We start from the raw sequence: 22,835 nt of genomic DNA, 5'->3' as shown, positions 1-22,835 counted from the left end.
TAGTGAGAATTTCTCCTTTGCCAAGATAATCCATCCACCTGACAGGTGTGGCTTATCAAGAAGCTAATTAAACAGCATGATCATTACACAGGTGCACCTTGTGCTAGAGACAGTAAAAGGCCCCTCTAAACTGTGCAGTTTTGTCACACAACACAATGCCACAGATGTCAAGTTTTGAGGGAGCGTGCAATTTGCATGCTGACAGCAGGAATGTCCACCAGAGCTGTTGCCCGAGAATTTGAATGTTATTTTCTCTTCCATAAGCCGCCACCAACGTCGTTTTAAAGAATTTGGCAATATGTCCAATCGGCCTCACAACTGCAGACCACGTGTATGGCATTGTGTGGGCAAGCGGTTTGCTGATGTCAACATTGTGAACAGAGTGCCCCATGGTGGCTGTGGGGTTATGGTATGGGCAGGCATAAGCTACACACAATGAACATAATTGCATTTTATCGATGACAATTTGAATGCCCAGAAATACCGTGACGAGGCCCATTTTTTTAAGGTACTGTATCTTTGACCAACAGATGCATATCTGTATTCCCAGTCATGTGAAATCTATAGATTAAGGCTTAATTAATTTATTTCAATTGACTGATTTCCTTATATGAACTGTAACTCTAATGCAATATATTGACTTACAAATCAAAAGGTGTTTGTTTGTGGATAGTGATTTACATTTGTGGAAAGTGATTTACATTTGTGGATTGGTGATTTACATTTGTGGATTGGTGATTTACATTTGTGGATTGGTGATTTACATTTGTGGAAAGTGATTTACATTTGTGGAAAGTGATTTACATTTGTGGATTGGTGATTTACATTTGTGGATTGGTGATTTACATTTGTGGAAAGTGATTTACATTTGTACTTATTTGTACAGATCATAATACACGAATACAAAATGCATGCTGCGTGTTCACAATACATTTGGCATGATATTGATCCCATAATAGTACCAGCTTGTCACAGATTGCACCACCAAGACATGATTACTACTTAAGAGTCGGGGCTCGGACCCTCATTGGCTGAATTTGCTCTCCGCCCTTTTCAGCAACTTTTCAGGAAAAAAAACCTGTCATTTCTGCATTTGTCTATTTCATTACTCTAACAGTTCCCGAGAACGACCTACAGGACGGCATCTTACCTGCTGTAGACATCATGCATAAGGTTTTCTCCCGATTTAACGGCCCATGTTTGGATCGGGTAAAAGACACCTACAATGTCTTTACTGGCTTGGCCAAATTCCATCGGCCTAGTGGTAAGTTACCTTGGTGATGTCGACGTGTTAACAGAGACCGACCACACAAGACTCAAATTCTTGTTTGGATGATATGTATCGGAATGTCTGTCTGCGTTTTTTGGTTTTGCGGTCTAGTTTGATTGCTTTTGTGGACCTTTTAGTCGGCAAAATATAGTTGTGGTCATTAGAACTTTGCACTTCAACTTGCAGTAGAGTAACGCTCGATGAGCGCAACGATTCAACTTGCAGTAGAGTAACGCTCGATGAGCGCAACGATTCAACTTGCAGTAGAGTAGCGCTTGTTGAGCGCAACGATTCAACTTGCAGTAGAGTAAGGCTCGATGAGCGCAACGATTCAACTTGCAGTAGAGTAGCGCTTGTTGAGCGCAACGATTCAACTTGCAGTAGAGTAAGGCTCGATGAGCGCAACGATTCAACTTGCAGTAGAGTAACGCTCGTTGAGCGCAACGATTCAACTTGCAGTAGAGTAGCGCTTGTTGAGCGCAACGATTCCATGAATAACCTTCTGTAATCTTTATATTAGGCCTAGGTAAAACTTGAGCTTTGACAGTGTAATATTATATTACTTGGATTGTTTTTCACGCACAAAACAGTGCATTCAGAAAAAAATACATGGGGATTTATTCTTTATTTTCAGTATGTGCACATTGTTTGTAAAGATAATTTTGTGGTGTAAGTTCGTTCACTGATCTATTTATTCACCTAAAAGCCTTATTGATAATCAACAACCTATACATTTGTTAAGTCTATTATAGAGGACTGAGCAATGAGCATGCTGTTTGGATACAAGCCAAGTCATTGTAAATGTTTAAGCACATGAATTAGGTGTACCATTTGTTTATTGCTTATTTGATCTGATCATATAATTCATTTATTATTATAACCGATTTGTATCACTTTGTGCATAAGGATCTTCAAAGTTTGTCCTTTATCTCACCAGCCTTCCCAAAGTAACCTACATCTGTTCTACCAGATACAGTATCAGTTATCTGAGATGCCCTAACAAGCAACCTGGCTTCATGAGATATGATAAGGTTATCCATTTCCTTGGCGACCTTAAGTACATTTTATTATTCATTGATGGGCAGGATAAACCCTGGGAGGTTATTCACATAACGTTGGCATACTGTCTTCACGTTGTCCTCCTCCCCCTCTAAAATAGCCGGTATAATTGATTGTACCTTGTAAAGCACTGAGCTGTCTGTTCAAATGACTAGTACACAGCTCAGACACCCATGCATACTCCACAAGAACCCTGACCTGTTCACCGGACGTGCTACCTGTCCCAGACCTGCTGTTTTCAACTCTCTAGAGACAGCAGGAGCGGTAGAGATACTCAGAATGATCGGCTATGAAAAGCCAACTGACATTTACTCCTGAGGTGCTGACCTGTTGCACCCTCGACAACCACTGTCATTATTGTTATTTGACCCTGCTGGTCATCTATGAACATTTGAACATCTTGGCCATTTCTATTATAATCTCCACTATGCAAAGCCAGAAGAGGACTGGCCACCCCTCATAGCCTGGTTCCTCTCTAGGTTTCTTCCTAGGTTCTGGCCTTTCTAGGGAGTTTTTCCTAGCCACATTGTTTCTAAACCTGCATTGCTTGCTGTTTGGGGTTTTAGGCTGAGTTTCTGTACAGCACTTTGTGACATCAGCTGATGTAAGAAGGGCTTTATAAATACATTTGATTGATTGATGCCACCAGGGGTCTACTCTCTTCATAGTCCCCAAGTCCAGAATGGACTCTGGAAATCGCACAGCCATGACTACATGTACAGTAACTCTATTCCACATCATGCAATGAGTAAAGTCTGATTTAAAACACAGATAAAACTACACCTTATGGAACGATGCGGACTGTGAAGAGACACACACACAAGCGCACACGCATGCATACGCACACACGCCAGCAGAGGCACTCTACACACACGTATGTATGGTGCTATTATACATGTTGTATTTTAGATAAGTAGTGGTGAAATAATGTTATGTACCATTTTATTATTTTTTTTTGCCTTAACTTGTTTGGACCCCAGGAATAGTAGCTGCAGCCTTGGCAGGAACTAATGGGGATCCGTAATAACCCCCAGGAAGAGTAGCTGCAGCCTTGGCAGGAACTAATGGGGATCCATAATAAACCCCAGGAAGAGTAGCTGCAGCCTTGGCAGGAACTAATGGGGAGCTATAATAAACCCCAGGAAGAGTAGCTGCTGCCTTGACAGGAACTAATGGGGATCCATAATAAACCCCAGGAAGAGTAGCTGCAGCCTTGGCAGGAACTAATGGGGAGCTATAATAAACCCCAGGAAGAGTAGCTGCTGCCTTGGCAGGAACTAATGGGGATCCATAATAAACCCCAGGAAGAGTAGCTGCAGCCTTGGCAGGAACTAATGGGGATCCATAATAAACCCCAGGAAGAGTAGCTGCTGCCTTGGCAGGAACTAATGGGGATCCATAATAAACCCCAGGAAGAGTAGCTGCTGCCTTGGCAGGAACTAATGGGGATCCATAATAAACCCCAGGAAGAGTAGCTGCAGCCTTGGCAGGAACTAATGGGGATCCATAATAAACCCCAGGAAGAGTAGCTGCAGCCTTGGCAGGAACTAATGGGGATCCGTAATAACCCCCAGGAAGAGTAGCTGCAGCCTTGGCAGGAACTAATGGGGATCCATAATAAACCCCAGGAAGAGTAGCTGCAGCCTTGGCAGGAACTAATGGGGAGCTATAATAAACCCCAGGAAGAGTAGCTGCTGCCTTGACAGGAACTAATGGGGATCCATAATAAACCCCAGGAAGAGTAGCTGCAGCCTTGGCAGGAACTAATGGGGAGCTATAATAAACCCCAGGAAGAGTAGCTGCTGCCTTGGCAGGAACTAATGGGGATCCATAATAAACCCCAGGAAGAGTAGCTGCAGCCTTGGCAGGAACTAATGGGGATCCATAATAAACCCCAGGAAGAGTAGCTGCAGCCTGGACAGGAACTAATGGGGATCCATAATAAACCCCAGGAAGAGTAGCTGCTGCCTTGACAGGAACTAATGGGGATCCATAATAAACCCCAGGAAGAGTAGCTGCAGCCTGGACAGGAACTAATGGGGATCCATAATAAACCCCAGGAAGAGTAGCTGCAGCCTGGACAGGAACTAATGGGGATCCATAATAAACCCCAGGAAGAGTAGCTGCTGCCTGGACAGGAACTAATGGGGATCCATAATAAACCCCAGGAAGAGTAGCTGCAGCCTGGACAGGAACTAATGGGGATCCATAATAAACCCCAGGAAGAGTAGCTGCTGCCTTGACAGGAACTAATGGGGATCCATAATAAACCCCAGGAAGAGTAGCTGCAGCCTGGACAGGAACTAATGGGGATCCATAATAAACCCCAGGAAGAGTAGCTGCAGCCTGGACAGGAACTAATGGGGATCCATAATAAACCCCAGGAAGAGTAGCTGCTGCCTTGGCAGGAACTAATGGGGATCCATAATAAACCCCAGGAAGAGTAGCTGCTGCCTTGGCAGGAACTAATGGGGATCCATAATAAATACAAACAAACAAAACAACAACAAAGGTCTCTGCTCTCTCATCCATAGTTGTAAATCGTTGTATCCTGAGTTGACCTATACATTACATTATATAGTGCACGCATACATATCAAAGTGTCACCCCCCCCCCCCCCCCCCTCTAAATTAAGGATAATTGATTGTACCATTTTAAATAGGACAACTAGACTGCTTAACTTGGATACACTAGCACACCTTGCCTTTTTGACCTAGGGCCCAGGCTGTTCAGAAAGCCTGTCTCAGCTAACTTAATTAAAGTGTAGGAAAGCCTAAGTACATGTAAGAAGGCCTAAGTACATTTTAACTGTACCTGTCACAGTACAGTACCATGACCAAGGGCCAAAGGGTCATGGACTAATTATGCCTCGGCTTACAGTCTCTAAATACTAAGGCTAAGCCTGAAATGGCAACCTGTTCACTATATAGTGCACTACTTTTGACCTGAGCCCTATGGGCCCTGTTTAAATGTAGTGCACTATATAGGGAATAGGGTGCCATTTCGGACGCAATATAAGTATTTTCCCTGTGGTTACCTGGCTGGTTTACAGTAACATGTCTGGAGGTAACTACCTGGCTGGTTTACAGTAACAGGTCTGGAGGTATCTACCTGGCTGGTTTACAGTAACAGGTCTGGAGGTAACTACCTGGCTGGTTTACAGTAACAGGTCTGGAGGTAACTACCTGGCTGGTTTACAGTAACAGGTCTGGAGGTAACTACCTGGCTGGTTTACAGTAACAGGTCTGGAGGTAACTACCTGGCTGGTTTACAGTAACAGGTCTGGAGGTAACTACCTGGCTGGTTTTCAGTAACAGGTCTGGAGGTAACTACCTGGCTGGTTTACAGTACAGTAACAGGTCTGGAGGTAACTACCTGGCTGGTTTACAGTACAGTAACAGGTCTGGAGGGAACTACCTGGCTGGTTTACAGTAACAGATCTGGAGGGAACTCGGTATCACCACAGGGCTTTGGTGTTAATAATAGTAACATGCTCATGAAATCTCTCTCGCACGTCTCACTGCATTGCAGCAGGCAACTGTCAACACATCTATTTCTGACCAAGGCTACGTCTGAAATTGCACCCTATTACCTTTGTGGAGAAAAACTTTCGACCGGAGTTCACAGGGCTCTGGTTGAAACTAGTGCACTGTAATAGGGAATAGGGTGGAATTTTGGATGCAGACATAGAGCTGGATTCAATCCGTATCGCTGAAATTCAGTGCTATAGCGTGATTGAAATTTAAAGGTAATTTCCGATTGAGCCGACATATGCAACGTTTACCATGAATGCCCTCTCCAGTAACGTGGGAATATTGCCTTTAAATTTATATTGCGCTGCAGCGCAGCTCTTCAGCGCTACAGATGGAAGGGGGCCCTTAATCTTCTTTCCAATCCTCTCCTCTTCCAGGTGCATTATTTCAAAAGTCTGCAGTGAAACACCCACCCCCTGACCTCCCTGAGATGCCCCCATGTAGCTTTAATCCAGAAGAATACAAGGTACAGTAAGAATGTAGCTTAATCCAGAAGAATACAAGGTACAGTAAGAATGTAGCTTTAATCCAGAGGAATACAAGTTTCAGTAAGAATGTAGCTTTAATCCAGAGGAATACAAGGTACAGTAAGAATGTAGCTTTAATCCAGAAGAATACAAGGTACAGTAAGAATGTAGCTTTAATCCAGAGGAATACAAGGTACAGTAAGAATGTAGCTTTAATCCAGAGGAATACAAGTTTCAGTAAGAATGTAGCTTTAATCCAGAGGAATACAAGGTACAGTAAGAATGTAGCTTTAATCCAGAAGAATACAAGGTACAGTAAGAATGTAGCTTTAATCCAGAGGAATACAAGGTACAGTAAGAATGTAGCTTTAATCCAGAGGAATACAAGTTTTGGAGAAAAAAAATGTAACCTTTATTTAACTAGGCAAGTCAGTTAATCACGGCCGGTTGTGATACAGACTGGAATCGAACCAGGGTGTCTCTAGTGACGCCTCAAGCACTGAGATGCAGTGCCTTGGACCGCTGCGCCACTCGGGAGCCCAAGTTACAGCAAGAATGTAGCTTTAATCCAGAGGAATACAAGTTACAGTCAGAATATAGCTTTAATCCAGAGGAATACAAGTTACAGTAAGAAGGCAGGGTTTACATTAACAAAGTTGGAGTGTCAAACTTAGAACAGTGCCGGGTTTGAGTCAATTCCATTTTAATACAGTCAATTCAGGAAGTAAAATAAATTCTAAATTCCTGAGCAGAAAATTATAATTATAATGCGGAATTTTTGAATTTCACTTTACTTCCTGAATTGACTAAATTGACCCCAAACCCTGTTGCTAAATTTCAGTAACAGTGTATTCATCTTAGTATAGTGTGTATAAGTTCTTGCCTTTTATAATATAATCTACCCAGGACATTCATATTGAACATGGGATCTTTATTCTAGGGCATGTCCAAAGAGCGTATGATGGAGATTCGGAGACAGAACTGCAACCCAATGACCATGAAAGTGACCTACTACAAGAAGCCAGTGTACATCCACCAGGGACACATGCAGTGGCTGTGGGACGTGGACGGGAGGCGCTACCTAGACCTGTTTGCTGGCGTTGCCACTGTCAGCGTGGGGCACTGCCACCCGTAAAAACCTTTCATATACCCATCACGATCCACCTAGCCTGAGCACCCGTCTACAGTTTTTGGCTTGACAATGAACAATGAAGTTGGAAAGAGCACAAAAACATCTGGGACCAGGCTACTGTATTTAAATAAAGTTCCAAGGATCCTCTGAACATTTCTAAGTTGTTACTGATGTTGTGTCTCTGTAGAAAGGTGACGGCGGCGGCAGAGAAGCAGCTGCGAAAGCTGTGGCACACGACTAACATCTACGTGTATTCCCCTCTGCATGAGTACACTGAGAAGCTAGCTGCCACCCTGCCAGACCCGCTGAAGGTACAGTACCATACCTTTGTTTGTTTTGTTTATTTCTACGTATGATTACTGTGACGTTTCACCACCACACACACAGAACTTTATCTGCAATATTGGTCCGGTTCCGCAGTTCCACATGTTCCGGATGACCAAATCCATGGGTATCCATTGTATGGATTTCTATTGAGACAAAGCGCCATAATTGCAAACATGAATATCCTGTCTGTACCTGTGTTTCCTGCTAGGTTATCTACCTGACAAACAGTGGCTCTGAGGCCAACGACCTGGCTATGCTCATGGCTAGGCTACACACAGGGAACTTTGACGTCATCACACTGAGGTAACCCTGGCTACGGTTTGGTTTTTATTGGTTTACTGAATGAATGTTCAACTGTGATAATAAGTGGTTGTTTTGTCTCTTTTCTATGCAGTGTGTTAACAGACTGATGGATAACAGTGTGTGGTGGTAGTACCTTTTACTCTCGTGTTACCTCACAGGAGAAGTTTGACCTGCTTCCTCACTCAAAACAGGGAGAACAGTCTGATCATAAACTAAACTGTGAATTAAATCTGGTCGCCTGTCTGTTGCAGGGGGTCCTACCATGGTGGCAGTCCACATACTATGGGTCTCACCTCCAATGCAGCCTATAAGTATCCTGTTGCATCTGGGTTAGGCTGCCACAATGTAAGTATGAGATGGCGATCACTACTGTCTGTCACCAGGGCCAGCCCGCTTATTAGGCAACCGCCTATGAGGGCAGCTTTTTCTGAGCTAAACTGACCAAGACGCACCTCCAACAACACATAAAACCTCACATAATTATGCTCCAAAACAATGAAAGTTTCTCTCAACCGGTGGCATGTGGGCTTTTTAGGTGAGCGCTGACGCCGCCCTGTGATAAGCAGTGCTCACTTTGTCAAAGGCAAGGATGCAAAATATGTATCTTGTCCATTCCCAGCATGCCTCTCCAGGGTGCTGTTGGAGAGATGCATCTCTGCTGCGTTCCACCAACGTTCTGTCCAAAAAAATTATCTGGCATAAATCATGTAGCAGATACAGGATATGTTAGAGAGAGTATGTGGCCTTTTCTGTAGCCTACAGGCTGGAGATAAAATGGATGACAATGTAATGAGACGGACACTTTTTACATCATGCAGGTTTCTCCAATGAAATAGCCTAACCTAAATGCTGCCCAATCAAAAAAAATGATCTGACATGTTAAACCAACAATATACCCTAAAAACAAGACCGGTCAAAGTAAAATGAACAATATGGAATGGGCAATCAGGCTACTCAAAACTGCTGTCCAAAAGTTTCATCCCATGGGCTAAATTGTCATGATCAGTGGTTTCAAGTTTGTACCTGTCAATATTTTACGAGCTGATCATAGCGAAAAAGAAAATACTTATTCTGCATTTCCCGCTGCGCAAACACATTGCAAATATGTGCAGGAAAGTTCCTCATAAAGTTGGGTAGCTAATATTCAGAGCTTAAATAGACAAATTGATTAGTCACAGGAATCAGGACTAATAAAGCCAGCCTGTTGTACAAATGGTGTGCCTACCACATGGATGGGCCTACCACATGGATGGGTCTACCACATGGATGGGTCTACCACATGGATGGGCCTACCACATGGATGGGCCTACCACATGGATGGGCCTACCACATGGATGGGCCTACCACATGGATGGGTCTACCACATGGATGGGCCTACCACATGGATGGGTCTACCACATGGATGGGCCTACCACATGGATGGGCCTACCACATGGATGGGTCTACCACATGGATGGGTCTACCACATGGATGGGCCTACCACATGGATGGGCCTACCACATGGATGGGCCTACCACATGGATGGGTCTACCACATGGATGGGCCTACCACATGGATGGGCCTACCACATGGATGGGCCTACCACATGGATGGGCCTACCACATGGATGGGTCTACCACATGGATGGGTCTACCACATGGATGGGCCTACCACATGGATGGGTCTACCACATGGATGGGCCTACCACATGGATGGGTCTACCACATGGATGGGCCTACCACATAGATGGGTCTACCACATAGATGGGCCTACCACATGGATGGGTCTACCACATGGATGGGCCTACCACATGGATGGGCCTACCACATGGATGGGCCTACCACATGGATGGGCCTACCACATGGATGGGCCTACCACATGGATGGGCCTACCACATGATGGGCCTACCACATGGATGGGCCTACCACATGGATGGGCCTACCACATGGATGGGCCTACCACATGGATGGGTCTACCACATGGATGGGTCTACCACATGGATGGGTCTACCACATGGATGGGCCTACCACATGGATGGGCCTACCACATGGATGGGCCTACCACATGGATGGGCCTACCACATGGATGGGCCTACCACATGGATGGGCCTACCACATGGATGGGTCTACCACATGGATGGGCCTACCACATGGATGGGCCTACCACATGATGGGCATTCATAATATTCTGTTGTGGGCCAACAATGGTATGCTACACCCCAGTAAGTATGTGGTGTTGGACTTTTATATTCCACGTCCCTGGACGTTGGTTTTTGGTCCGGACCAAATCTGAAACAATCATAGACGTTTATGTTTGGTTCAGATTTTGTCCGGTCTGGACCAGCTTTGATTTGGCCCAAACATAGACATCTATATATGTCATCTTTTCAACTTCCATTCAGAACCAAAAGTAAACATGATTTCAACACATGGAAAATAAGTGTTTTCACCTTTCATTCAGAACCTAACTTCAACACAGTGGTGTGTATTCATGGATGCCAAGAGAAGCAAAACATTTTTAAAAACATAAAATAGATAAATTATCTTTCTTCTCTCTGTGTTTCATAATTTCCCTTCAATTCGCAAGAGGCTGAATGTATCTCACCGGAGAAAGCATTCGAGCGAGTGAAACAACACCCCTCTTTCTCTGTACATGTATGCCATCTATCTCCTTCTGTCTGGTCCAAAAGAATATGATGTTGCCGCACGTAGCATTAAAATGCAAAGGAAGCCAGCTAGCATTTGGCCTCCCTTGATAAAAAAAAAAGGTACAAATAATAGCCAATCAGCGTTGAGCTAAACTGAGTGAGCTCAACTGTGAATGTTCCTGGCGCAACAAAAAAAAGTGTCAAGGGAGTCCAGTGTGGATTTGGTGTCATTCCTATCAAATCGTATCGAGAGCATACGTCATTGACAGAAACAACTTGAATTGTGTTGTCCTCCAGTGGCTAGCTGGCTAGCTAGCTAGCTAGAATTGGACCTTTCCTAAATTAGCCATGGATGGAGATAGGGATTTGTTTTTTTTGTTTTTATTTAATTCTATGTACTGGCCAATGATTATAACGGCAATTCTGAACCAGCTATGAATTCGTACATTTTGCCCCTGACCTAAGAGGATGGAAGTTCAATATGTAGCTAGATGTAGGCTAATGTTAACTAGCTAACGTTGCCCATGAAAGGAAGTTAGGCTAGTGAGCAAGCATTTTAGTCCGGTAGCTTTAGACAAATAAAAGCGTGTACTGTATGACCGTTTTGAGTGATGGATTGTTTCCTCAAAATGAAAGAGGAGGATGGCATTGGAATTTCTCTACAAGTAGGGTGAGTCAACATGTTTTTCTACTTGCAAGAACACCACTCTTAAATCAGAAACAGACAACCACATCATATTTAGCTTATGTTGATTGGACAAAAGGGTTATTGGTATATTTTAGTTGTCACTATTAGACTAAGTATAGGTGATTTGATGATGTTGACATGTGAAAGTTTAAATGGTACTGGAATAGTGGAGGCAGCTGTTTTCTTTGCGACTTGCAGTAACTCTCTGTGGTTCTAAATCAATAGTTGTTTAGTGGTTTGAAAATGTCGGAAATATTAACTTGCTTGACCATGCTTTAGGTCAGTGGTTCCCAACCAGGGGTACTAGGACCCCTGAGGGTTCTTGGTCTATCCATAGGGGGTACTTGGTCTATCCACAGGGGGTACTGGAGAAGACTCATGAGACCATAGGCTTACTGGTAAAATGCACATGAGGGGGTACTTCAGGGGTACTCTGGGCAGAGCAAAATTCAGTTGGTGATACAGTAACCGAAAAAGGTTGTGAACCGCTGCTGTAGGTTATGTAGCTGTTTGTTACATGCAATATGCTTTGTGTACTTCACAGCACAGATGTTGCTCTCCGGTTTTGTGATGAAACAAAGGTGTGGTTGAATTTATTCTGCCACTGTGTCTTCTTATTGTCTCGGCCTCAGACCTATATATCACAGTGTCAAGGCATATGAAGTAACAGGTTATAGAGCTAACACAATTATCACAACACATAGGTTGTAATATGGCTTTTTGGGGGGGGGGGTGCTTCCCCTGTGATTTTACACACGCTACTGCTTCAATGTCTGGAAAGATACATATATATTAGACGTCTTTTCAACATAACTTTGCTTACTGGGACTATTCTAGTAGGGGTGGCAATTGTGTGGTCTTGCCTAGGGCAGCAGAACAGCCAGGATCAGCCCTGTCTGTTACTATCTATTAATGAAGTTTTAGGTCCCAGGACCTGAGTTTGATGAATGACAGAATAGTCCTTTTCCACCCATGACACTTTATATCTTACATTCTTACATTCTAAACTACAATGGCCGATCTATTACAGCAACCTGGGTTTTAAAACATATGAGATTTATTTGAAGCTATGCCGCAGTGAGTATGAGACAGGTTTAACCTCAATTTGGCTCTTCTCCTCCCAGACCATGTGTCCTGATGTATTTGCTGGCCCATGGGGAGGAAGCAACTGTAGAGACTCCCCAATCCAGACCATTAGGGACTGTAGCTGTCCTCAAGGTACAGTAAAACACACACACATATATACACACACACACACCCGGGTTTAGTCATCTATGAACCACCAGGGAGGTCTTATGAGTCTCCAAATTACAAACACATGCGCAAACAGACACAACCTCCCCCAACCCCCCCACCCAAACACAGACACAACCCCACCCACCCACCCAAACACTGAAACTCAGCATTAGGCTTAGACTGTATCCTGCCTTCTGGTTGGTTCAACCTTCAACCCACTGCAGCTTAGTTAGAGACGGATATATTCTTGAACACACTGAGCACAGGTTGAGATGGGATTTATATCATTAGGAGTGTTTACATAGGTCATACTGATCTAGGATGATAATTTGAGCCAGTTTGCTACAGCAGGAAAACAATCCTGCAGCAACAGGAAATATTAATTACTATTTGGATTAAAAAAAAATTATTGAGGTTGATACATTTTTTGGTGAGGGCAAATCAAGTGTGACATTACATATTTTTTTAAAGTGGAAATTCTAAACTTTTTAGAAGCCTTTTTAAACCTTAAGTACACAAGTTAGCATTTTGTGCTGTGCAGGAACATTTCTCAGCAACAAAACAGTGATCAAATTAGGCTAACATTCTACATCTGTAGCCAGGGCTTTATTATATCATGTGACCAGGCCTATTATTACACTGCCTATTTTGTGCATTATAATACATAATGCTACGGGGATATTTTATCGATAGAAAGTCTTAATGTATTTTCCAACATCAACTGTTAATGCTGTTTTGTGCTAAATCCTGTTTTGTCTGTGCTAAAGTATGTCGCAGACTATAGACAGAGGGGGAATTTTAGTCATATTCAATCAAAACCTGTATCTGGTTGTAAAACTCCAGCAGTATGTTATTCTGCTCAGTTGAATAAGGGTGAGGGTTATGCAGCAAATCTGAAAATCAATCTAAAGCCAATAATACTTCTTTACAGTACAGTTCAAAAGTCTTATTTTTATCAAACATTAACCGTTTCCTAGAAAATTCTTCAACCTGTTCACTTTATAACTCCCTGTCTGTCAGCTAGTAACTCTACTGCACCTGGAAATCTGTCAAACAAGTTGCAGGATCCAGTGTTTACACTACCTTGAAAGAGGAAGTTTAAGTGAGGGTAAAAATGTGTAACAGCATTAATCCTGTTTGGTTGTTGGTGTTGAAACACATTGTTACCCTTGATTGCTGACATGCAAAACATTTTTGGGACTATATCGACAATGGATTAATGAAACAAATACCAAAAAAAAAGATAATTTTGTTTTGGAATTTTCCTTTAATTTACTTTCGTTCTTCAATTGCAGGATCATGTACGGCGAATGACAAATACATTGGGCAGCTGAACGAGGTCTTTGCCACCAGTGTTCCCAGTCGTATCGCTGCTTTCTTCGCTGAACCTATTATGGTACAGGTGTTATGGTTCAGTTATCATTCCAACATCTCCATCGCTACAAAAAGTAGGGAAAAGGCTAATTATATGGCTCTAAACAAGAAGCGGTGACTAAAAACACATACAGTAAGAACAATGTAGCAGATTGCTATGGGGAACAAATCACAAGCTGAAGAAGCCAACTCTTAATTGGCTATCATTCCAGCTCAGCTAACAAAGGCTAATTATCTTCATAGGAGAGACGGGCTGAAATATATTTACATCTACATAAGCTATACACTACTGGTTCTAGTGGTCATGCTTTAGCATTGTTGCTCCCGAGTGGTGCAGCAGTCTAAGGCACTGCATCTCAGTGCTAGAGGCGTCACTACAGACCATGGTTCAATTCCAGGCTGTTTCACAACCGGCCATGGTTGGGAGTCCCATAGGGCGGCGCACAATTGGCCCAGCATCATCCAGGTTAGGGTTTGGCCGTGGTAGGCAGTCATTGTAAATAGTTAAAAGACTTGCTTAGTTAAATAAATGGTTATTTCTAGCTCCATATAATCTGACAAGTACAGACAATTAAATGTACATTTCATTATTTATCTTCTAGGTCCAATATAAACGTGACTCGTTGTGGAGATGTTGCATTACAGATTTGTCATGTATTTGAGTGTTTACTGCTGAAAATAAACAATTTTCACAGGATAGTTGTGGTTTCATATATTGTTTAATTGTTATCTTATATTGCTTTGTGTATTTCTACAGGGAGTTGGAGGAGCTGTCCAATACCCCAAGAACTTCCTGAAGGATACCTACAAACTTGTGAGGGAGAGAGGTGGGGTCTGCATTGCAGATGAGGTTAGATACTTTTTATATATTCCATCCTTGTATGTATATTTTCAATATTCCTATTTGTTTATATATCATTAATTACATATAACAAACAACAACTATATAGATGCTTCAGAAATCATTAATAAGCAAGTCATCAGGCTACATGGATGTCAAAAGGGTTACATCCACATAGATCTGTATGTCAACCATGTTTCCTGTTTGTACCTGGTCTTCTCTGCATCAGGTCCAGACAGGGTTTGGCCGCACAGGAAGTCACTTCTGGGGGTTCCAAGGTCACGATGTCATACCAGACATGGTCACCATGGCAAAGGGCATCGCTAATGGCTTTCCTATGGGAGCGGTTGTCACGACACCTGGTAAGACAGGAACCATTTTATTTATTTACCACCTCAGTGGAGGGGAAGAAGGTATAGCACTTCACACCGTCACACAGATGTCCGTAGCTACTGTTTAATAAAACAATGAATGGATAGAAACATCTTCGGTCTTCCTCAACACACACACAGGGTCAGCAGCAGTAGAGAGCGATTGTGGGGGTTTAGGACCGGAAACCCCAGGGTGATGTTGATACTTACATAACGTATTTGCTCACTGCCATCATCCTTCAGTCAATTCAGGATGTAAATAGAAATTCTAATTTGATTTCTCCTAATTGAAAAGTCATCACATCATGCTATACAGTGGAAACTAACTCTGGAACCTTACAGGTTCTATAACTGAGAACCCTAATGCAGGTTCTGTAAGGACAATGATGCAGGTTCTGTAAGGACAGTGATACAGGTTCTGTAAGGACAGTGATACAGGTTCTGTAAGGACAGTGATGCAGGTTCTGTAAGGACAATGATACAGGTTCTGTAAGGACAGTGATACAGGTTCTGTAAGGACAGTGATACAGGTTCTGTAAGGCCAGTGATACAGGTTCTGTAACTGAGAAATGTGATACTGGTTCTAAAAGTGAGAGCCGTGATATTCAGTACCAGTCAAAAGTTTGGACACTTATTCATGCAAGGTTTTTTCTTTATTTTTTACTATTTTCTACATTGTAGAATAATAGTGAAGACATCAAAACTGTGAAATCTCACACATGGAATCATGTTGTAACCAAAAAAGTGTTAAACATATCAAAATATATTTGAGATTTGAGATTCTTCAAAGTAGCCACCCTTTGCCTTGATGACAGCTTTGCACACTCTTGGCATTCTCTCAACCAGCTTCATGAAGTATTCACCTGGAATGCATTTCAATTAACAGGTGTGCCTTGTTAATTTGTGGAATTTCTTTCCTTCTTATTGCGTTTGAGCCAATCAGTTGTGTTGTGTTGTGTCAAGGTAGGGGTGGTATACAGAAGATGGCCCTATTTGGTATGAGACCAAGTCCATATTATGGCAAGAACAGCTCAAATAAGCAAAGAGAAATGACAGTTCATCAAGATATGAAGGTCAGTCAATGCGGAACATTTCAAGAACTTTGAAAGTTTCTACAAGTGCAGTCGCAAAAACCATCAAGCGCTATGATGAAATTGGCTCTCATGAGGACCGCCACAGGAAAGGAAGACCCAGAGTTACCTCTGCTGCAGAGGATAAGTTCATTAGAGTTAACAGCCTCAGAAATCGGCAATTAACTGCACCTCAGATTGCAGGACAAATAAATGCTTCACACAGTTTAAGTAACAGACACATCTCACAACAACTGTTCAGAGGAGACTGTGTGAATCAGGTCTTCATGGTCAAATTGCTGCAAAGAAACCACTACTTAAGGACACCAATAATAAGAAGAGACTTGCTTGGGCCAAGAAACACAAGCAATGGCCATTAGACCGGTGGAAATCTGTCCTTTGGTCTGATGAGTCCAAACTTAAGATTTTTGGTTCTAACCGCTGTCTTTGTGAGATGCAGAGTAGGTGAACGGATTATCTCCGCATGTGTGGTTCCCACCGTGAAGCATGGAGGAGGAGGTGTGATGGTGCTTTGCTGGTGACACTGTCAGTGATTTTATTTAGAATTCAAGGCACACTTAACCAGCATGGCTACCACAGCATTCTGCAGCTATACACCATCCCATCTGGTTTGCACTTAGTGGGACTATACTTTGTTTTTCAACAGGACAGTGATCCAACACATCTCCAGGCTGTGTAAGGGCTATTTGACCAAGGAGAGTGATGGCGTGCTGCATCAGATGACCTGGCCTCCACAATCACCCGACCTCAACCCAATTGAGATGGTTTGGGATGAGTTGGACCGCAGAGTGAAGGAAAAGCAGCCAACAAGTGCTCAGCATATGTAGGAACTCCTTCAAGACTGTTGGGAAAGCATTCCAGGTGAAGCTGGTTGAGAGAAGGCCAAGAGTGTGCAAAGCTGTCAAGGCAAATGGTGACTACTTTGAAGAATCTCAAATATTGAGATTGATGTCAGACAACACACCACTGTCTCTGACTGTGTGTCTGTGCCAGTGCATGTGTTGAGATGTGAGGCAACATAACCAGCTAACCCTTCGAGGATCAGTCTCAGCTTTCAACAGGTCTCAGAGTGTAGTAATAATCACTATTGTAATGTGGTATTGATTTCCCTTGTTCTGGATTCCTCCACTTTTCAGGCCGTGGCCTGTGGTCTGTATCAAGGGTTGGAACCCGTTCAAGGAACAGAACCCAAACTGAAAGTGATCTATACTGTTCCGGAACAGAACCGTTATTTTAAAAACATGGGAACTGGTTAATAACTGAATTTTTTTCCAGTCCCACAAAAATCGCAACAAAGCGCCTATGCAAGCCCTCTCATATAAAGTTATTCCATCGTCTGCCAGCTGGAAATCTTTGACAGTAGGGGTGTGTGTGTGTAGGTTACTTGCCCCTCCCCTCTGAAGCATAGGTTACCTACTGATGACGTTAAAAGCGCAATTCAGAAATTAGAGAGCGATGTTTAATTAGAGAAGAGTGGATTTACTTTTTCAATGCTAGTTAAGTACTGAGTGTACAAAACATTAAGGACACCTGCTCTTTCCATGACATAGAATGACCAGGTGAAAGCTATGATCCCTTATTGATGTCACTTGTTAAATCCACTTAAAAACAGTGTAGATGAAGGGGAGGAGACAGGTTAAAGAAGGATTTTTAAGCCTTGAGACATGGATTGTGTGTGTGTGTCATTCAGAGGGTAAATGGGCAAGACAAAATATTTACGTGCCTTTGAACGGGGTATGGTAGTAGGTACCAGGCGCACGGGTTTGTGTCAAGAACTGCAACACTGCTGGGTTTTTCACGCTCAACAGTTTCCCGTGTGTATCGAGAATGGTCCACCACCCAAAGGACATCCAGCCAACTTGACACAACTGTGGAAAACAGCATCCCTGTGGAACACTTTTGACACCTTGTAGAATCCATGCCCCAATGAATTGAGGCTGTTCTGGGGGAGAAAGGGGTTGCAACTCAATATTAGGAAGGTTTCCTTAATGTTTTATGCACTCAGTGTATATTTTCACATTGGACTTAACTACAAAAAGGTGAGGTGTTTTGAATTTTAGTGTTGCTCTGCACAGCTTGTTAGCTAGCTGGCTAACGTTTGCTCTGGTCCAACGTTAAACCAACTCGGAAGTTGACATTCAAAGTTCCTCCATAGAAGCCACTCCTCCTAGGTATAATTCTGTGGTACTAATTCAGATAATGTATGTCATAACAAGATGCCTAGCGCTTAAAGGCAAGCTTGCTCACCCTCAAAATGTCAGTTGCATCTCTAGCCCTATCATGTGACTGGTAGCATAATGTGTGTCTGTGTTTGTCTTTCAGTATGACTAAACTGTGCTGTTACGGCAAAATACAATTTGCTCTTCATGACTTTCCTTTACAGATTAAATCACTTCCCCACTGCACAATATAAACATGTACTTGTCTAACCAGTCGAGAACTTTGTTGCTGGTTAGAACAGTGGAACAGAACTAAAAAAAAGAATGGTTCTGTTTAGAACGAAGCGATTGGAAAATAATTTGGGTTTCAACCCCTGGTCTGTTTACACGATAAGCTCTGTTCAGTTCGCACGTGTTCATCAGACTAGGGTGTAATCAGTTCAACATCCCCCTGATGACCCTTGAGTTGGGCCACACACACACACACCAGAGGAGGCTGGTGGGAGGAGCTATAGGAGGACAGCCTATTGGTAATGGCTGGAAAGAATAGGTATCAAATACATAGGTATCAAATACATAGGTATCAAACACATCAAACATATGGAAACCACGTTTGACTCCATTCCATTAATTCCATTTCAGCCATTACAATGAGCCCATCCTCCTCTGACTGACACACACTCTCTATCTCTCCTATGAATCCTTCTATGGAAGGAGTTTTTTCCCTAGAATGATGAGGTGTGAAGTGAGCTGTCACACTCAGCTCTGGTTGTGACTTGTTTTCCAGAGATTGCCGCTTCATTTGCCCAAGGAGTTCACTTCAACACGTTCGGTGGTAATCCTGTGGCTTGTGCCATCGCCTCATCTGTTCTGGATGTAAGCAGAAACCCACCCAACTAAACCAGTGTTTCTCAACATCCAGTCCTCCAGTAGCCCCAACAGCACACATTTGGATTGTAGGCCCGGACAAAAACAGGGTTGGTGGTACTGGAGGAACAGGGTTGGCAGTACTGGAGGAACAGGGTTGGCGGTACTGGAGGAACAGGGTTGGCGGTACTGGAGGAACAGGGTAGGCGGTACTGGAGGAACAGGGTTGGTGGTACTGGAGGAACAGGGTTGGTGGTACTGGAGGAACAGGGTTGGTGGTACTGGAGGAACAGGGTTGGTGGTACTGGAGGAACAGGGTTGGTGGTACTGGAGGAACAGGGTTGGTGGTACTGGAGGAACAGGGTTGGTGGTACTGGAGGAACAGGGTTGGTGGTACTAGAGGAACAGGGTTGGTGGTACTGGAGGAACAGGGTTGGTGGTACTGGAGGACCAGGGTTGGTGGTACTGGAGGACCAGGGTTGGTGGTACTGGAGGAACAGGGTTGGTGGTACTGGAGGAACAGGGTTGGTGGTACTGGTGGACCAGGGTTGGTGGTACTGGAGGACCAGGGTTGGTGGTACTGGAGGACCAGGGTTGGTGGTACTGGAGGAACAGGGTTGGTGGTACTGGAGGAACAGGGTTGGCGGTACTGGAGGAACAGGGTTGGCGGTACTGGAGGAACAGGGTTGGCGGTACTGGAGGAACAGGGTTGGCGGTACTGGAGGAACAGGGTTGGCGGTACTGGAGGAACAGGGTTGGCGGTACTGGAGGAACAGGGTTGGGGGTACTGGAGGAACAGGGTTGGTGGTACTGGAGGACTGGATGTTGAGAAACACTGAACTAAACTACCATCTATGATCTGAGCTACTGTTTATAAATCATTTTCTTCTGCATTTCAATTTACTTTATGCCACATGCTTATTATTAGAATTTGCTTTCTATATTTTAAGAGTATATTAGAGTACCATAAAAGTAGATTTCAGCTTTAGAATTTGCATGTCACAGAAGTATACATAATTTTATCGCATTGCTAATGCACCATAGAAATATGACTATAATTGCACTTCCATGTTGCAAGCCACCATTAATCTTGCACCATTACTCCATCTGTTAATGTTGCTAAATGTTCCACCATTATTCTTGCACCATTACTCCATGTGTTTACATTTTAAGTCATTTAGCTGACGCTCTTATCCAGAGCGACTTACAAATTGGAAAGTTCATACATTTTCATCCTGGTCCCCCCGTGGGGAATGAACCCACAACCCTGGCGTTGCAAGCGCCATGCTCTACCAACTGAGCCACACGGGACCACGTGTGTTAATGTTGCTAAATGTTCCACCATTATTCTTGCACCATTACTCCATGTGTTAATGTTGCTAAATGTTCCACCATTATTCTTGCACCATTAACTCCATGTGTTAATGTTCCACCATAGAAATAGAGTTGCTTACTATAATTGTATTTCACCACCAGACCATGGAGGAGGACGGCACTCAGCAGATCAGCCACGACGTGGGGACTTATCTGCTGACAGAGCTGGCCAAGATGAGGGACAAGTATGAGATCATCGGGGATGTCCGAGGGAAGGGACTGCAGATTGGAGTGGAGATGGTGAAAGATAAGGTGAGAGGTCCTAGTCCACACTATGGTGAAAGATAGGGTGCATTGTACAGTAAGAGCAATGCAAATGAACATTTTAATTAATGAGTTAATGGCTAATTGGGGAGACCTAATCGTTTTTTTGTCTACATAATATTATGCGCTTTATTCTCAGATGGATTAATAATTTGTCTTAGATTAGTGAAATGATTAGCATAATTGGTTAAATGATTATTCTCTTGTTTTATACTATATCTATACAATGTCTATACAACATCCTGTTTAACCAAGAACTATCACTCACATAGCATGCGACTTGTTTCAGCATGCGACTTGAACGAGTTTCTGTGCCCTCTCACATGGTCATGATTCAGTTCAGAGAAGTTCAGTTCAAGTTACTTATTAATCACGAGTAGAGAGTTCTGCATAACGACAGAGCAGGCCTGAACATAACCACTGTCCTAACCCTCCAACCCACCCAGTCTCCCTCTCTCTGCCTCCATCTCTCCCTCCCTGTCAGGCGAGCCGCAAACCTCTCCCACCAGCAGCCATGAGTGAGATCTTCGAAGACACCAAAGACATGGGTGTTCTGATTGGGAAGGGAGGAGTGTATGGACAGGTAAGGGAGTGTATGGACAGGTAATGGAGGAGTATATGGACAGGTACTCAAATTCCCCGTCTGTCCTGTCAGTCAGGATCCGCCTGCTAGTAAGCCTTAGCTATGTGGTCTGTCGTGAACCTACATGGCTCCAAAGCAATGTAACAAACCAAGTATCAGATCAGTCCATTCAGGTTAGTGTTAATGATAAGTCCTGGGAATGTAGAGCGGGAGGACAAAAGGGCGCCTTGCTGTTTTCGGCTTTTGTCATAGTATGCTATTTTCTGTTCATTTGCATATTAGGTTTGGGTAAAGAAGGCAAAGATCACTTTGACAGCTTGAGGATTTGAGGTGCCACTTGTTTTAGGAAATACTTCCTGACCCACAGACGTTAGTTATCTATGAACATACTGTTAATAGCTCTCTCACATTCACACCCGCTCTCTCTCTCTGACCCACAGACGTTCCGGATCAAGCCCCCTATGTGTATCACCAGGGACGATGCAGACTTCTTCTTGGCTGTGTTTAACCAGGCCCTTCACAACTACATGGAAAATCATCATTAGGCCTGGCTTTCACCTGGTCACTTCTTTCAGATAGATCAAAGGAAGAGTACAGATTTTAGGCAATTGAGAAAGAGACAAGCACTTCAATCACCATTCATCCATGTGAATAAGAAAGACGCTAGAGGACCCTCATCTCTCCCACACGACGCAGGACATCATCAACGCTCAAGAGCCCTACATACAAAATGCATGAAGATGGCGTTTGAGGTAGCCTGGATCCAGGTCTGTTTTGTCTTGCATGACCACGATTATAGGAGTTGGGTTTTACAGCACCAACAGATCTGGGACCAGGCTAGCGTTGGGGTGTCAGTTCACTTGATAGGAGTCTTAACCAGATTTAGATATGGCACCATGCTTTCTGTTATTCAAATTGACTACATGTAGCTTTTGAGGCACATAAATTAGTTGATTGTAATCATATGTAGAAAACCTGAAGATTTACTGACATCTGTTTGTCTCTGTACTGGAACTCATTTTGTTGTAGGTTTAAAATGTGTATTTAAAAAAAAATGTTATTGATTAGTATTAACTGTGAATATATTCATTTTTAACCTCAGGAAAGGAAACTAGTCAAATAAATCCTGCCCACATACTGCCAGTGAGAGGACCACGGACAAACTTTGGTATCTGAAATAAAAATAAAAAGTCTGAAATAAAGCCGACCAGTATTTTACTTGTCAGTCTATTCCATTACCTTTTGAGTGCATATAAAGCCCAATAGATCT

General features: G+C 43.2%; 1 protein-coding gene across 2 annotated transcripts; it reads left to right on the top strand.

Moving 5' to 3' along the window:
- The first annotated feature begins 1,060 nt into the window (after positions 1-1,060).
- agxt2 (alanine--glyoxylate aminotransferase 2) lies at positions 1,061-22,767 on the top strand. Of its 2 annotated transcripts, none has more exons than XM_071341109.1 (14): positions 1,061-1,264; positions 6,240-6,328; positions 7,270-7,460; positions 7,649-7,772; positions 7,997-8,091; positions 8,343-8,436; positions 12,530-12,623; positions 13,937-14,037; positions 14,773-14,865; positions 15,086-15,218; positions 19,265-19,353; positions 20,821-20,970; positions 21,467-21,585; positions 22,006-22,767. In XM_071341109.1, the coding sequence occupies exons 1-14, from the start codon at positions 1,165-1,167 to the stop codon at positions 22,142-22,144; spliced, it is 1,611 nt and encodes a 536-aa protein (XP_071197210.1). In that variant the 5' UTR covers positions 1,061-1,164; the 3' UTR covers positions 22,145-22,767. The 2 variants fall into 2 exon arrangements, with proteins under 2 accessions (XP_071197210.1, XP_071197219.1); XM_071341118.1 differs by having other exon boundaries at positions 1,063-1,264; positions 21,467-21,565.
- Positions 22,768-22,835: the final 68 nt, after the last annotated feature.

Source organism: Salvelinus alpinus, chromosome 1 (genome assembly GCF_045679555.1).
Source record: "Salvelinus alpinus chromosome 1, SLU_Salpinus.1, whole genome shotgun sequence".
Taxonomy (NCBI): domain Eukaryota; kingdom Metazoa; phylum Chordata; class Actinopteri; order Salmoniformes; family Salmonidae; genus Salvelinus; species Salvelinus alpinus.
The sequence above is the reverse complement of the archived record's forward strand: the minus strand, read 5'-3'. Positions and strand labels throughout refer to the sequence as shown.